At 36.1% G+C, this 17210-nt stretch overlaps 1 protein-coding gene across 1 annotated transcript; it reads left to right on the forward strand.

Annotated features, from left to right (window-relative positions):
- The first annotated feature begins 1459 nt into the window (after positions 1-1459).
- On the forward strand, positions 1460-3122 carry LOC123252393 (T-complex protein 1 subunit zeta-like). The gene is given in 2 exon segments (XM_044681724.1): positions 1460-2269; positions 2271-3122. Coding segments are annotated over 2 exon segments (1662 nt in total).
- The last annotated feature ends 14088 nt before the right edge of the window (positions 3123-17210 follow it).

The raw sequence follows: 17210 nt of genomic DNA on the forward strand, positions 1-17210 counted from the left end.
TATAGAGAGAGAGAGAGAGAGAGAGAGAGAGAGAGAGAGAGAGAATACAAATACAAGTTTGGTTCATATTTTACAGAGGAGAAAGATGTGATAGCCTGAACTCAGATGCAGGCTTACTAGGCCATTTCATTGGCATTTTGTTTTCTAGTATGAAATGAATTGACATACTTGTAGTCCCTCTAACATTCCAAGAAAGAAGCATTTTTGTTCTGTGTTATCTCTGCATCACCCAAGGTGGTTTATTTATCTGTAACTACTTTTTCCTTATAGATATTTCCATTTTTCTCCACAGAATATACTTTGGAAAAATAATTTTTGGAGTCATTATATTTCTTTTATCAGTAAGTCTGTTAATGAATTAAAAGGCATTTGAATTGTACACCATCTCTGTTGAAATGTGTATTCACACATTCATCAACAAACTCAAAAAGTACTTTTTAACAATATTTTTTTCAAATTTCCAATATTTTAGAGGAAAAAGATAGATTCTTTCAAATTAACAAGACATTCCTAATGGCATAATTGAAATGCATCCCGGGATCTTCAGAAATTCATTTCAAAATCATTTCAATTTTTTATGGAGTTGAAAGACTTGGATTTTAATGCTTTCTCTGACTCTTACTAGCTCTGTGAGCACAAAAAGTCATAACAAATACCCTAAACAAAGTCTTATAAATTAAAAAATAGGTATAAAATGCGTATAGTATCTATATCACAGGCTAAATTGTGGAATTCAAGGAGGATCACACATAAGGTCTTTTAAAATATGAAATAATTTTTAAATATGTTGTAAATATTAATATATTATTTATTTATTTAAATAAAAGAAGCATTTATAAAGTACATACTTTGTTCTCAGCCCTGGGATTAACAGATAATAAGAAAGTAATAAACTTTACTCTCAAAGAGTTTATATTCTTTTACAGAAGCCAAGAAATATCTATATTAGTATATATAGGACAAACAGATGCAGAACAACTACAAATTAACAACAAAGTGTCGAGCTACAAAAATAGTAATAAAGAAGGGATGGTTAATGTAGCTGATAAGATAAATAGTCTGGTATGTCTGCCAGCACTTGAGCATCACCAGGGACTGAGGAAGGGAATTTAAAAGTATTTGGGAGACAGCTTGGAGAAGGGATTTTGGAGTTGTTTTATCTTACAACCAAAAGTTCAGGCTGGAAAAAGGTGGCAGTAACTACAGGCTGGAGAAGCAGAGAGTACTACTTGCCTTCAGGCAATTCTTGGCTCTGGTGAGGGAGAGAAGGGGGGAATATTGGCTACTGGTCAGTAGCAAAGTTGGCTAATGGGCCCAACTGCCATGATACTCGGAGAGATAGGGCACTAGCAGTTAGGACAATAGGCAAGAGTTTTTATTAAAAAGTGATGCTAAGAGGCTGTGGCTGAGTTGGGGTGGGGCGAGGAGCATTCGGTCTGCGGAGGGGGGTGAGGGGAGAATGGGGGACGGGCGAGGATGCCGCCTGCTGTGCGGCAGGTTTTGTTTTCAAGATCAGCATGAGCACAGCAGGGGTCCTCCTGAACCTGGGTCGCGTCCCCTCGAGAAGTTCTCCTCTGAACCCCAGAAAGTGCGTGGGGCGAGCACACCAAGGGCGATTCCGGTGGACATAACCTCACTCTTGGGTCTGGTCGTTCTTTTACGCAGGCTCGTCTCTGGCGCCGGAGACATCAAGCTCACCAAGGATGGCAATGTGCTGTTACACGAGACGCAAATTCAACACCCAACAGTCTCCTTGATAGCCAAAGCAGCTACAGCTCAGGATGGCATTACTGGTGATGGCACTACAAATGTTCTCGTCATTGGAGAGCTGCTGAAACAGGCTGATCTCTACATCTCTGAAGGTCTACACCCCCGGATTATAACAGAAGGGTTTGAAGCTGCCAAGACAAAGGCACTTGAAGTCTTGGAACAAGTCAAAATCAGCAAGGAAATAGATAGAGAAATTCTCATAGATGTGGCCCAAACATCCCTGCGCACCAAAGTCAATGCTGACCTGGCCGACGCGCTGACTGAGGCAGTATTAGACTCAATTTTGACTGTCAGAAAACCTGGTGAACCTGTTGATCTTTTCATGGTAGAGATCATGGAGATGAAGCATAAATCAGAAACTGACACATCGTTGATTAGAGGACTGGTTTTGGACCATGGTGCCCGACACCCTCAAATGAAGGAAAGAGTAGAAGATGCTTATATTCTTACGTGCAATGTGTCATTAGAATATGAAAAAACAGAAGTGAATTCTGGATTCTTTTTACAAGAGTGCAGAGGAGAGAGAAAAGCTAGTAAAAGCAGAAAGGAAATTCATTGAAGATAGAGTATAGAAAATCGTAGAACTGAAAAGAAAAGTATGGGGTGATTCGGACAAAGGATTTGTTGTTATTAATCAAAAGGGAATTGACCCGTTTCCTCTAGATGCTCTTGCAAAAGAAGGTATAGCGGCCCTCTGCAGAGCAAAAAGAAGAAATATGGAAAGATTGACTCTTGCATGTGGTGGGATGGCTATGAATTCTCTTGAAGAGCTAAGTCCTGACTGTTTGGGACATGGAGGCCTGGTCTATGAATATACCCTGGGAGAAGAAAAATTCACCTTCATTGAGAAATGCATCAACCCTCGATCTGTCACGTTGTTGATCAAAGGACCAAATAAGCACACCCTTACCCAGATCAAGGATGCTGTAAGAGATGGTCTGCGTACTGTCAAGAATGCTATTGAAGATGGCTGTGTAGTTCCTGGTGCAGGTGCAGTGGAAGTGGCCATAGCTGAAGCTCTCATTAAACATAAGCCCAATGTCAAGGGAAGGGCCCATCTTGGAGTTCAAGCTTTTGCTGACGCTTTGCTCATTATTCCTAAGGTTCTTGCCCAGAACTCTGGTTTTGACCTTCAGGAAACATTAGTTAAGGTTCAGGCTGAACATGCAGAATCTGGACAACTTGTTGGTGTTGATTTGAAGACAGGTGAGCCCATTATTGTGGCCGAAGCTGGCATTTGGGATAACTATTGTGTCAAGAAGCAGCTCCTTCACTCCTGCACTGTAATTGCCACCAATATTCTCCTGGTTGATGAGATCATGTGTGCTGGAATGTCATCTCTGAAAGGTTGAATTGGATCCTAGGTTTCCATTGTAATCAGCTGAATCATGATGGTCCCACAGGAAGAACCACAAAGTGTATGTCTGGTGGCAGCCTTTATTCCCAGCCATCAAAGGATTTTCCAAAGAATAATTGTTTTTCTTATTGTTGCAGTAAACATGGCCTCTACGACTGAAATTATTGGCCCCCATTTAAAAGTGTACAGTCCTAAAATTGATTACAGTATTTATTTTTTTTAATTGCACTGAAGCCTCCAATTAAAGCTGCGGTCCTTTTTACCACCACCCCCAAAAAAAGTGATGCTAAAATTACATCTTTGAGGAAGTATGGAATTTTATAAGGAAGAGGTGAAGCTGAAGGAGATTACAGGTGTTGAAAAACACCAGGAAAAAGGCACTAAGTTGCTATATGTGTGAGGAACAGAAAAAAAAATATATCCCCTTTGCCTAGGGTATATGTTTGTTCCATGAAAAGTCGAATGTCTAACTGTTGCTGCCTTTTCATATTTAGCTGAGTATTCAATGATCCTCTGATATTTTTCCTAACATTGTGACCCATCCTTGGTTTTTACCTATCCTAAACCTGATGTTTCTTTCCTATTTTCATTTGTGTTTCTCTAGTAAAATTCAAATAGAATTTCTTTCATTTCAGTTTGTGATTAACATTAGAATGAAACTACGGAACCTAATGGGGTAGCAGAAAACATCCCACAGTAACATTAACAAAGCATATTCCTCAGTTTAGTAAAGTAGGGAGGGAAGAAACCCAGAATAAAACAAAAATAAGCAAAATAGTCCTTACCTGACAGGAGGGTGCACAAGAAAGCATTCTTTTTGCTAAGATGGATTTTTTTTTAAAGTTATGTGATCTTCCTAGAATCATCTTACCCTTCTATGCACAATCAATTCTAATTCAAATAATTTTCATCTTTGTCTTTTGGCTCTCTCATCTTTACATATTATTGTTCTTTTTATCATTACTTCCTCTAACTCTATTCTGAATTATCTTGCCATTGTCTCCCTTCTCTGTAATAAATGGTGTGATGTATCTTATGAAAAATCTTATGGAAAAAAATAAATTTCATCATCCTTTTTAACTGAGGTTTTTGCATTTGCTTCTTTTTTTGGCAAAAGAGAACTAAAACATCTTTGTAACAGTAGTTCCTTTTCATTAATAGCCCATATAGCAGTTCAATACCGAACAACTGAATATGTTAATAATATAAATTCAAATCAATTAAAATAAAAAACCACTAACAGAATGTCTTTCACTGCCTTGCACAATACATAAAATTAAAACTTTCAAGATCATGTTACAAAAGGCAATTCTATTACATTGCCTGTGCTATTTGCAGATTTCCCACCCCCAAAGCTATGGAAAATATGGTCTAAATTAATCATCATGAACTTTCTGGATACTTATTGAAGTTTCTTTGCTTATATCCCTTCCCCACTCCCTTTTTTCTCTTTTTGTTCTCCCTGTCTCAATGTCCTAGGAATCTTGTAGGTTTATAGATGATCTGCTGATGTTTAGAAGTTCTTATCTGTTACTAATATATTATTTTAGGAAGAAAAATTACACACAGATGGATCAGACTTCCACACTTAAATGACCTATAAGGTCTGGAGCATTTTTAAAACATTTCAACAAATTGGTCTGTTGCATGAACTCCTTTCCTATATCTTGAAGCAAAAACAAGATTCAGAAATTAATTAGCCATTTTTATAGCCTTCATGATTACAGTACTTATAATTTTACAAAGCATATATATTATTTGATAAAAGATGCCCTCCTCTTTACTGTGCTTCTGTGTCAGGTCAACCAAGATATTATAAATGAAATTGTTTATCTAGGATTCTTCTGCATGGAATAATTTTCCTCTTACTCTTAGGCATTGTTATGAAGCTAGTCAACCATGGTAAGCAGAGCCTACTAAGTTAAATAATCAATGTTCTTTTAGGAGAATAAATTTGATATCTCTGTCTTATATTCTTAGGGAGATTCAATTTTTCTCAGATGTTCATCAAGATATTCTTGAACAGCTGGAGGTAGTTTGTTTAAAGAATGCTACTCAACTGACTTCTATCTTTATTTACTCTGAATGAAACAATTAACTAATGCTGGAAGGATTATTTATTTTCTTCAAAACATTTAATTCTGAAAAGCTAGTAAAGTGAATGCAATAAAGGAAGGAACTCACTCCCTACATATGCTTAAGGGAAATTAATCAAAAGTATTGTTCTAGTGGTGTCAAGTTTGAGGGAAGAAATTATTTTATTGTGTTCTGAGCTATCCAGGCCACATCTGGATGAGAGCATTTATTTCTGAATTCTGGATTTTAAGGGAGACATTTGACCAACTGAGTTAACAGAAAATATGGACCTTGACAATGAGGGATCCATGTCATGTGAAGACCAGTTAAGGAAAAATTAGATGTTAAACATTGAGAAAAGAAGACTAAAGGACTCAAAAGGTTGTTTTGTAGATGAGACATAAAATTTTTATAACTATCAATGTATCTATATCTATATCCATCCATACGTAATTACTCTGATATTCTTGAACCAAAGGATAAAATAAAAATTGAAAAGATCCACTCATCATTTCCTGAACAAAATCTCCAAATAATAACTCCAAGGAATATTATAGCCAAATTCCAGAGCTGATAGGTTAAGGAAAAATATTGCAAACAGCCAGAGAGAAACAATTATATCATTGAGTCTCAGCCAGGTTTATACAGGATGTAGAAGCTTCTACGTTGGTAGAAGAAGGCTTGGTATATAATATTTCAGAAGGCAAAGGGCTAGATTTACAATCAAGAATCAACTAACCAGTAAAGCCAGTAGTATGTCCTATTTGGGGGAAAATAAGTCATTTAATAAAGATGAAAACCTCCAACCATTCTGATGAAAAAAACCAGACCTAATCAGATAATATGATGTTCAAATACAACATGTAAGAAAAACTTGAAAAGGTAAACAAGAAAGAGAAAATTTAGGGGATTCAATAATGTCAGACTGTTTATATGCTTATATGGAATGATTATCCTTCCAACTCTTTTATTATTTATCATTATTAGAGCAGTTAGAAGGAGCATAAATAGACAGAGGGTGTAGAAGTAATTTAATTAAGATGGTAGCAAATAAAAAATAATCAAACCATGGAAAAGAGGCCTGCATTGAGAGAAAAGGAAAGATAGAGAGAGAATGACATTAATTATCTCATCCAAAGAGGTACAAAAAAACTATTTTATTGGAGTAGAGGATAAGAATGATACCTGACATTCCTTAAGCCTTACTATCATTTTAACTTGTACAGGGAAAGAATAACAACTATATTCATTTGGGTATAGATTCCTATCTTTTGCTATACAGAGGAAAGAAGGAATAAATAAAAGGGGAGTAAAAAAAGGAAGGAGGAAATGGTGGGGGTTATTCAAAGCAAAACTCTTAGGAGGTGGGGCAGCTGGGTGGCTCAGTGGATTGAGAACCAGGCCTAGAGATGGGAGGTCCTGGATTCAAATATGTTCTTGGACACTTCCCAGCTGTGTGACCCTGGGCAATTCACTTCACCCCCATTGCCTACTTTTACCACTCTTCTACCTTGGAGCCAATACACAGTATTGACTCCAAGATGGAAGGTAAGGGTTTTATTAAAAAAAAACACACTTAGGAGGAGTGACAGAGTTAAAGGAGAGAGAAAGAGCAGCATCCAAAGGGGAACATAAAATGAAGGGGAATTCCCAGTTGGTAATCATAACTATGAAGGTGAATGGAATAAACTCATCCATAAAAGGGAACAATATACTAAAGTGGATCAAAAACAAGAATTCCATAATCTGTTATTTAAAGAAAACACATCTGAGGCAAGGAGACTTACACAGAGTAAAGGTAGGTAAGAGGCTAAAGAAAAACTTATTATTCACCTGAATAATTAAAAAAAAGCAGGAATAACAATCCTAGTTTCTGACACAACTAGAGCAAAAATATATCTTATTAAAAGAGATAAGATAGGAAATTAATCGTGATAAAAGGTACCACACATAATGAAGTAATGTCAAAATTAAATATATATGCACCAAATGTTGTGGCCTCAAACATTTTAAAGGAGAAATTAAATGAACTACAGGAGAAAATGAATAGTAAAACTATACAAATGGGAACTTCAACTTTCCTCTCTCAGATAAAACTAATTAAAAAAGAAAGAACTTAAGGAGATCATGAAAGTTTTGAAAAGTTAGATTTAATGTATCTCTGGAGAAAATGGAATGGAAATAGGAAAGAAGTTACCTTCTGAGTAGTACTTGGCAGCCACCCAAAAAAAGACCATGTATTAGAGCATAAAAATTTCTCAAACAATTCAGAAAAACAGAAGGAATAAATGCATCATTTTGGTATCATAATATGGTATGAATTAAATATCTAGGGGACCTCCAACACAACCAGACCCTGGAAGACTTACCATCACAGAATCATGCATCTTAATTTGCCAGTATAGCAGGTGATAGAGGTAGTCAAGGAAGATGACATATAGGGACTGAAGTTAAACCCTGTACAATTAGATCTTAAGGTTAGGATTTAGACTCAGCTGAAAAGGCCAGTGTGTGAAGCAGGCTGGCACTCTCGGCCATTCTGGGGGACTGCAACAGGGGCTTTCTCTAACAAGTTGGCATTTATCTAGGTAAGCCATCTCTGGCAAGTGGTGGAGAAGGGGGCCACTACCACATCCAACAGCAGAATCCAGGAACTATGATTTGTAACCTCTGATGGTGACTGAGTTAGATAGGATGGAAGCATTATTTCATCCTTTCTTTCTCTAAATTTAGCATCAAGTCTCCAAGATTCATTTTCATTCATAATAATATGATAAAATTTCAATCAATAAAACTCAATGGAAAGAAAAATGAATAATTAATTGGAAACTAAATAAACTAATTCTAAAAAAGGGATGGATCAATGAAAAAATTAAAAACAATCAATAATTTCATTAGCAAGAATGAAAATGAAGAGAAAGTATTTCAAAATGATGAGATATAGCCAAAGTAGTACTTAGGGGACATTTTTTTCCATTAAAAGTTTACATCAATATTGAGGGCAGCTGGGTAGCTCAGTGGATTGAGAGTCAGGCCTAGAGACGGAAGGTCCTAGGTTCAAATCTGGCCTCAGACACTTCCCAGCTGTGTGACCCTGGGCAAGTCACTTGACCTCCATTGCCTACCCTTACCACTTTTCCACCTAGGAGCCAATATACAGAAGGTAAGGGTTTAAAAAAAAGTTTACATCAATATCAAGGAAACTAATAAAAAATGTGGAGGATGGTGGTCTAGCAGTACCAGATCTTAAATTGTACTATAAAGCAGTAATGACTGTAATTATCAAAATAATCAGATTCTGGCTAAGAAATAGAATGGTGGATCAATGGACTAGATCAAGGGCAAATGACATCAGCAATCTAATATTTGATGAACCCAAAGATCCCTGCTTTTGGAAAAAGAACTCACTATTTGACAAAAACTTCTGTGAAAATAGAAATGAGTAGGGTAAAAATTAGGTTTAGATCAATATCTCACATATTATATACCAAGATAAGGTCAAAATGGGTATGTGATTTAAATATAAAGAGTGATATTAAAAGAAAATTATGGGAACATAGAATAGTTTGCCTGTAAGAGGTATGGAGAACGGAAGAATTTATGACCAAAATGAGATAGAGAACATTATGAAGTTTAAAACGAATAATTTTTATTATATTAAATTAAAATGGTTTTGTACAAACAAAACCAATGTAACTAAGATTAGAAGAGAAGCAATAAACTGGGGAACAAATGTTATAACTATTTTCTCTGATAAAGGTCTCATTTTACAAATATATAAAGAACTAAGCCAAATTGATTAGAATCTAAGTTATTCCCCAGTTGATAAATGGTCAAAGGCTATGAATAAGTTTTTAGCTCTCAATAATTATATGGAAAATATTCTAAATTTTTCCTGATTAAAGAAATTCGAATCAAAACAACTCTAAGGTACCACCTCACACCTAACAGATAGACCAGTATGTAAAAAAAAGAGATATAAGGGAGAGAGATCCAGATATCCTAGAGTCCCAGAGTGAGATAGTAGTAGATTCAACTTAGGGATATTTCTGAATATCCAGCCATTATCTCTGGGTATTCTAACCTCTGGTTAATGAGAGTGAAGCAGAATTACTTTCTCTCACTGGACCAGTTGCACAAACACCTTGGAGACAATTGATGAAAAAAATCAGTATCTCTTATTAAAAGAAGGGATAAAACTGAGGATCAGAACAAGGAGTTCCTAACTTTAAGGGATCTAGCTATTCACCCAACAACCCTCTATGTCCTTTGCAAGAGGGAGCCTTTGAATCTTCTGACTAACTTACCAGCTCCCAATTTCTATCTAGGTGTTCCCCAAAAGCTAAGATATCTATCTACGACACTCTGTAGTTGGTTAGATTTAGTTCAGAAGTTGTCTCCAAAACCCGTTATGATTACTTTCAAATGTCTAAGTCCACCCGAGGGGGTCTGAGCCCTCAAAGTAAAACCTCAAAGTCAATCTGACAAGATTATTTAGATAAAACCCTTCTGGAAAGCACAGCAGGTATGGTCAGATGCTTTACTACATATTACCAGTCAAACAGAGTACCTCCAAAGATGATTTAGGGGTTTCTTCTTCTCTACAATCAGGTTGAGGTAGCTAAGCATATTACATATGACAGGAAAGGAAAATGGTAAATGTTGGAGGGGATATGGCAAAATTCTTACACTAATGCATTGCTGGTGAAGTTGTGAACTGATCCAACCATTCTGGAGGGCACTTTGGAATCATGCCCAAATGGCTTTAAAAGAATGCATATCTTTTGATCCTGTGATACCAGTACTGGATCTATATCCCAAAGAGAATGGCAGAGGACCTGTCTGTTGCAAAAATATTTATAGCTGCTCTTTTTGTGGTGGCAAAGAATTGGAAACTAAAGTGATGTCCCTCATTTGGGGAACAGATGAATAAATTGTGGCATATGACAGTGATGGAATACTAGTGTGTTATAAGGAATGATGAACAGAATGATTTCCAAAAGAGCTGTAGAGACCTTCATGGATTGATGTGGAGTGAAATAAGAAGAATGAGGAAAACATTATACATGGTAAGAGCAATATTGTGGAATGATTAAATGTGATATACTTTGCTCTAACAGCAATACAGTGATCCAGAACAATTCTGAGAGACTTATGAAAAAGAATGCTATCCACCTCCAGAGAAAGAACTGTTGGAGTAAGAATGTGGATAGAAGCATATGATTTATCATTTCCTTATTTAGGTCTATGTTTTAGAGTTTTGGTTTTATAAGATTATTCACTTACAAAAATGAATTATGTGGAAACATGTTTTGCATGATATTACATGTATAACCCAGATTGAATTACTTCCAGCTCTGGGAGGTAGAAGAAAGGAAGGGAAGGAGATAATTTATATTATATAACTTCAGAAAACTCATGTGGAAATGTATTCAAATTTTTAAAAACTAAAAAAAGAAATGACAAATTTTGGAAACATAAAGAAAATAACGGAACTATATGAAGAAATATAAAGAGAAGCATAGTAAAATAATACATACTATGATTTTATTTTTAAAAGCCATTAAATAAAGAAAAAAAGCATCAGAGTAAAAAATTCCATAGAGAATGCCAAAGCAATGGGTGTTTATGTTAGCACACATATATAATTTGCATATTTTAAATAAATTATAAACAGTGTGGAGTTTGTTATTTTGCACATAATTTTTTATGCACTTGTTTATTTAATTATTTTGTTGGTAGTTACTAAGTATATGTTAAAAAGAAACTGAAAAAAAAACCTATTTATGCCAAATTGTCAGTTTCTGGCAATTCTATCATTGAAATTCCTTGGTTTGTTATGACTCTATCCCAATGCATTTCACAGGATTTTTTTTCTAACCCCTTCTTAAATTAGAAATATAATACTTTGTCAATCACTCATTAACATGCCTTTGAAATTTACTTTTAGATTGAATTTTAATTACCTAGAAAATAAAATAACATAATAAAAAGTACAAGAATATTCTATCCATACTTCTGCTACAAATTATCTCCTCAATAAAGAATAAGTTGAGAGGGCAGAGAAAGGGATCTTTATGAAGGGCTACACAGATAGCAAAGGGCCACATTTATAAGGCTATACATGGGTGTGAGGGGGGGAATTTGTTATTTGAGAATGTTTGGAAGATGTAACAAACAGGGCACATGGGTGGAAAGGTAACTCAAACTTCTGATGCTATAGGGTCCCTAATTTCGTCATCCTGCTAAAGCTAGACCTACTTTACCCAAGTTATGAATTCTCTAATGAGTTTATCATTCCACTGGACTCTATTGATTTTATGGTGTCCAAAGGATAAGTAATCTTCTAAATGGGCATTACTTCCTAAGACTAGCTTCTTAGCTTTATGCATTCTGGGCTGCCTGTCAGTCATCTGATTTATAGTAGACAAAGTATAGTAGCTAGAAAGTATTTCCTTAAAAAGAGTCCAATAGCATAATTTCAGATACCATTCTACACTGATAAAATCTAGTTAAGTACCCCAAATCTAAGATTAAATCTTTTCTTTCTTTCTGTCTGGTTTAATGAACTAGGTTTGTCTAGGTCTTGACATATTTGTCTTTTTTTTCTGTGTAGAACTTGAGCTAAAAATGTAAAAATGTAAAAATGTGAAAGTAGTTCCCCAACCCCATGAATACCCAAAGAACTGGTTGTGTCAGCCCCATTTTATATTTTCAGAAATTATCAATACAACTAGGATTATTCAAATCATTCTTGTAACACTTGTATTAGTTATAAGATTGTTGTGAGGATCACAAGAGACACTCTATGTAAAGGATTTTATAAACTTTACACTATAAATACCAAATATTTTTGGAATCTAAATGCTATTAAACATACAGACTTCTTAGTTTAATTACTATAACAAAGAAATTAGAGAGTGCCACCATATATTATCATGTGCACCCAAGGTTTTAGGTCCATTCTGTCCTACCCACTTATGAATATTAATATGAGCCTCACAGAATGGAGGGATGGAAAAGGTGAGCTTCCTATTAAAAAAATGCTTTTCAAGGTGATCAGTGGAATCGTTAAGATAAGCAAATCTTAGAAGCAATTAAACTTTATATCCTAGATGGAAATGGGAGGCTAAAAAATCTGTTAGAAATAAATCAGATTAGTATTTTTATAAATATTGCTAAGGTATAAATTATTGTTCAAACAAGGGGTAGAAATAATGAGAAAGATAAAACAAAAAGGCCTTTAAATGATACTTAAAAGCTTTTGCACCTGTCAAATTAATGCCAGTAAGATAAGTAACAAGTTGATTAGTTTTTTTAAAAAAAGAATGAATTTAAAAAAAACAAATAAAATTGTTCCAAGTATATGTAATGGTCAGTTACGCAAAATAAATATGAAATTAAACATAAATATTTAAGAAAAATGATGAAAAGTGGTCAAATAAGAAAATCTCAAAAAAAGACAAACTCTTACTGATCATATGATAGAATTATTCAAATTACTACTAATAAAAGAAATTCAACTATTGATTTTCCTCCCACTCAGCAAATTAGCAAGAATAACAAAGGATGGGAACAAAATGTTATAAAGTTATGGAGCTATAGCAGTTGTATAATATAAGTAGTGATGTGAATTGGCTTTCAATTCTGGAAAGCAATTTGGAATTATGCTCAGAAAGTAATTAATATATGCATACACTTTGATGCAGAGGTGTCCCTACAGAGGATTTACCTTAAGTTAATAAATGATAAAAAGAGAAGTCTCGGATCCAAAAATATTTAGATAAAACTCTTTTTTAAAAGAGTACTAAAAAGAAACTAGAAAGAAATAGAAACAAAAGACAAACCCATAGATTTGTGTATAGTGACACTTCTTGAAACATAAATGTAATGGCATGTAACAGACTAGCCTGATGAACACAGGGAAGCATAGAAAGATTTTTAACTGATTTAGAGAAGTTTTGTATTACTTAAGCATTTTAAATAAGAGTCTCTGTATTTTTTTCCTATTCTCTCCATTAGACAACGAAGTACTGCCTTGAGTAAGGAAGGTCCAGGTTAAAATCATGCCCAAGTTTACCCTACAAACCTATGATATTCCACAATAGACTTACAGGTGGAGCTGAACGGGCAAGTGCCCAAAAAGTTTATCCTCTTTTTTATGGATGGCTATATAAGCATATAAATTGCATATCTTGAAGAATATATAGGTGGTACATTGTCTTGATGTGTTAGGCAAGTTTTTTAATAAGAGAAAAAACTGCCCTTTATATCAGAGGTATTGAAGAAACATGAGCTGTGTGACCCTGGAGAAATCATTTATTTAACCTTCTCCTCAGTTTCCTCATCTATAAAATGGGGATAACATGATGTGAAGATCAAATAAAATAATTGCATAGTACTTAACACAGTGCCTGTCATGTAGCAAGTGCTAAATAGATGTTTGTTATTGTATCAATTATAATTCAAATAACATTATTAATTATATTATTAGTTTTAATATATTATAATTATCGCTACAACTATTAGTACATTAATATAATTAATATATTACATATAGAAGTATCATGTATATACATATATGTGAATGTCCAATTTCATCTATGTAGCTTCAGTGTATTACACAAATATATGTTTTTATTTATTTTTCTTTTCAATGTTATCAGTTGAAAATTAATTGAATCAATAATCTGCCTTGTGCCTCCCTCTTTCATATATATCTACTTTCTTCTTCTCTCAGGTACTAGATGATTCTCAAAACATGATACCTTCATTATTATCCTGCTTAAAACACAAAGAGAAAATGCCAACCCTCAACCCTTTCAAGAGTTCAATTATCCATACCTGTCAAAATAGCAAAGCAAACTTTGTATTTTTAAATCTACAAAATTCTACCAAAAGACTCTCATCATGAATAATAGGAGAAGAAAATATATTTCACAGCAATTCTGCTAGATAGCGAGTAGAAATTCAAGCTTATTAAAGTTGAGATAGGGGTGCTTACTCTTAGGTAGATGTTATTGCAAAATGTGAAGAGAAAAATTTGTAAACATGGATTTAAGAAAGTTTTCAACCTATTTTTGAAGCTTTACATAATTTTTGTAGAAATAACAGGACACTCTCTTGAGTCCTGGATGTAGAATTCTTATCTTTCACATGTTTTGTGTTCCTGGATTCCTAATGACACTAACTCTGCTTTCTGTCCCTTATAGGTGCCCTAAGTCTGGCCTACATTTTCCTCATTACACAGAAGATATACATGTGTAGAGAAATCCCAAGTATCTAATTGAAGATTTCTCCTTGATGAAATAATTTTTATAAGAGCATCAGAAAAGGAAAGAACTGTCCGGTTAAGATGGCGGCAGAGTAAGGAGCAGCTGCTCGATCTCTCCTGACCGAACCACACAGGACCCCTCAAGGGGAAATAAAAACGAGTCCAGAGGAACGAAGGAACCCCACAACAGGGCGCAGCATTGAAGGTACGCAGAATGGGGCACTGCCACGCTATAAAGGGGTGAAACAGCTCTCACTAGAACGCGAGAGGAAGAAGCCCCTCCCCCACCCCCCACAACGCACAAGCCTGTAAACAGGACTGGGGCAACCAGATAATCACTGGCAGCCCCTGAGCCCGTACCTGTGCGCTGCAAGACGAGGGACCCCAGGTGGCTGGGACTTTCCCTGAGCGCCCACGTGGGTGAAGGCACCGCCTCCAGGCCAGGACAAAGGCCCCTAAAACGCGGCCTTTCCCAAGCACTGAAGGCATCGCCTCAGGGGCGAACAAAGATCTCCAGCCCACTGACTTTCACTACCTTCTGCAGGGGTGAAAGCAGGGCCCTAAGAGCATCAGCGCAGGCAAAGGCAGTGCCCTAGGCATGAATAACGATCTCCAGCCCAGGCTTGGACCTCCAGTGAGGACCTGGTGCAGACCCAGCGGGGCAGTGGAAGCAGCCCCAAAGACTGCTGAAGGAGCCTCGGGCAGAGGGGCAGACCGGGAACTACCAGGAGGCCTGACCCCGAAGACAAGGAGACCGGAGCTATCCCCCCCCAAGCTTGCAAGGCCCAGGCAGACCCGGAGTGCAAAGACAAAGCGGAAAAGGGGCGGGGCTAACAATGGCCAGCAATAAGGAAGTCCAGAAGAAAAAGACCATCAAGAGAAATTCTGGAACACTCGACAACTTCTACACAGAGAAAATCCAGATAACAGAGGAGGTAAAACAAAAATCCAAACCTCCCCAAAAAAATGAAAGCTGGTCACAAGCTATGGAAGAGTTTAAAAATGAAATGCTGAGGAAGATGGAGGAAATCTGGCAAGAAAATAACAGTTTAAAAGGCAGAATTTCGCAATTGGAAAGTGAGACAAGACAACTGAAGACAAAAAATGACCAGATTGAAAAGGAAAACCAAAACATTAGAGCCGAAAACCAGTCCTTAAAGGCTAGAATCGAACATTTAGAAACCAATGATCTCTCAAGACAACAAGAACAAATAAAACAAAGTCAAAAGACTGATAAAATAGAAGGAAACATGAAATATCTCAATGAGAGAGTGACAGACCAAGAAAACCGGTCTAGAAGAGATAACTTGAGAATCATTGGTATTCCAGAAAAGGCAGAAATTAATAAAAAATTGGACTCCATACTCAAAGAAATTATTCAGCAAAATTGCCCTGAAGTTCTACAACAAGAGGGCAATATAGACATTGAAAGGATCCATAGAACACCCTCTACACTGGACCCAGAAAAGTCAACACCCAGAAATATAATAGCGAAATTGAAGAGCTTTCGAGTCAAAGAAAAAATCTTACAAGAAGCCAGAAAGAGACAATTCAAATATCAAGGAGCACCAATAAGGATCACACAGGATCTGGCAGCCTCAACACTAAAAGAACACAAGGCTTGGAATACAATATTCAGAAAGGCAAGAGAGCTGGGCCTGCAACCATGGATCAACTACCCAGCGAAACTAACCATATACTTTCAGGGGAAAGTATGGGCATTCAACAAAATTGAAGAATTCCAAGTTTTTGCACAAAAGAGACCGGGACTAAATGGAAAGTTTGACACTCAACCACAGATATCAAGAGAAAGATGAAAAGGTAAATAAGAAACAGAGGGAAAAGAAAGAAAACTCATAGTCTTTTAAGCTTGACTCTTTAAGGGCATAAATAAGATCTAATTATCTGTATTACTAGGTGGAGAAATGCTATGTATAATTCTCTGTAGTGAACTCTATACACTATTATAATATTCACTATTATAGCAACCAGAAGAATAATTCATAGGGAGAGGACAGGATACTAAATGGTCTAAGATGGCATGGAGGGTGGGAAAGAGGGGAGGAATAGTAGGGGACACCAAGAAAAATCCGAGTAAATAAGAAAAATAAGATATTCTATTACACACAAAGAGGGCATGGGAAGGGGAGGGGTTGAATAATATCATAAGAAGGAGAGGAAGAGAGCATAATCAAACCTTACTCTCAGTGTAATCAACCCGGAGAAGGAAGAGTAGCTTTATTATCCATCTGGATAAAAAACTCCATCTAACCCTACTGAGAAAGTCAGAAGGGATAAACCAAAGGGAGCAGGGGAGTGGGGAGGCCAAAAAAGGAGGGAAGAAGAAGGGGGAGGGAATTCATTCGGTCTTTAAATAAACAAAAAGAAGGGAACAACAAGGGAGGGGACAGAAAGGGAAGTCAATCAAGGGAGGGGATAAGGGATACGGGCTGAAAGCAAACCACTGGTATAAAAGAAAATACTGCAATAAGAAGGAGTGGGAGGATACAAAAAATGTCAGTGAATACACAACTAACAATTGTAACTCTGAATGTGAATGGGATGAACTCACTCATAAAACGGAAGCAAATAGCAGAGTGGTTCAGAAACCAAAATCCTACCATAGGTTGTCTACAAGAAACACATATGAGGCGGGTAGACACACACAAGTTCAAGGTTAAGGGTATGAGCAAAATCTTTTGGGCATCAAATGAGAAAAAGAAGGCAGGAGTG

The sequence above is a fragment of the Gracilinanus agilis genome, chromosome 6 (genome assembly GCF_016433145.1).
Source record: "Gracilinanus agilis isolate LMUSP501 chromosome 6, AgileGrace, whole genome shotgun sequence".
Classification (NCBI taxonomy): Eukaryota; Metazoa; Chordata; class Mammalia; order Didelphimorphia; family Didelphidae; genus Gracilinanus; species Gracilinanus agilis.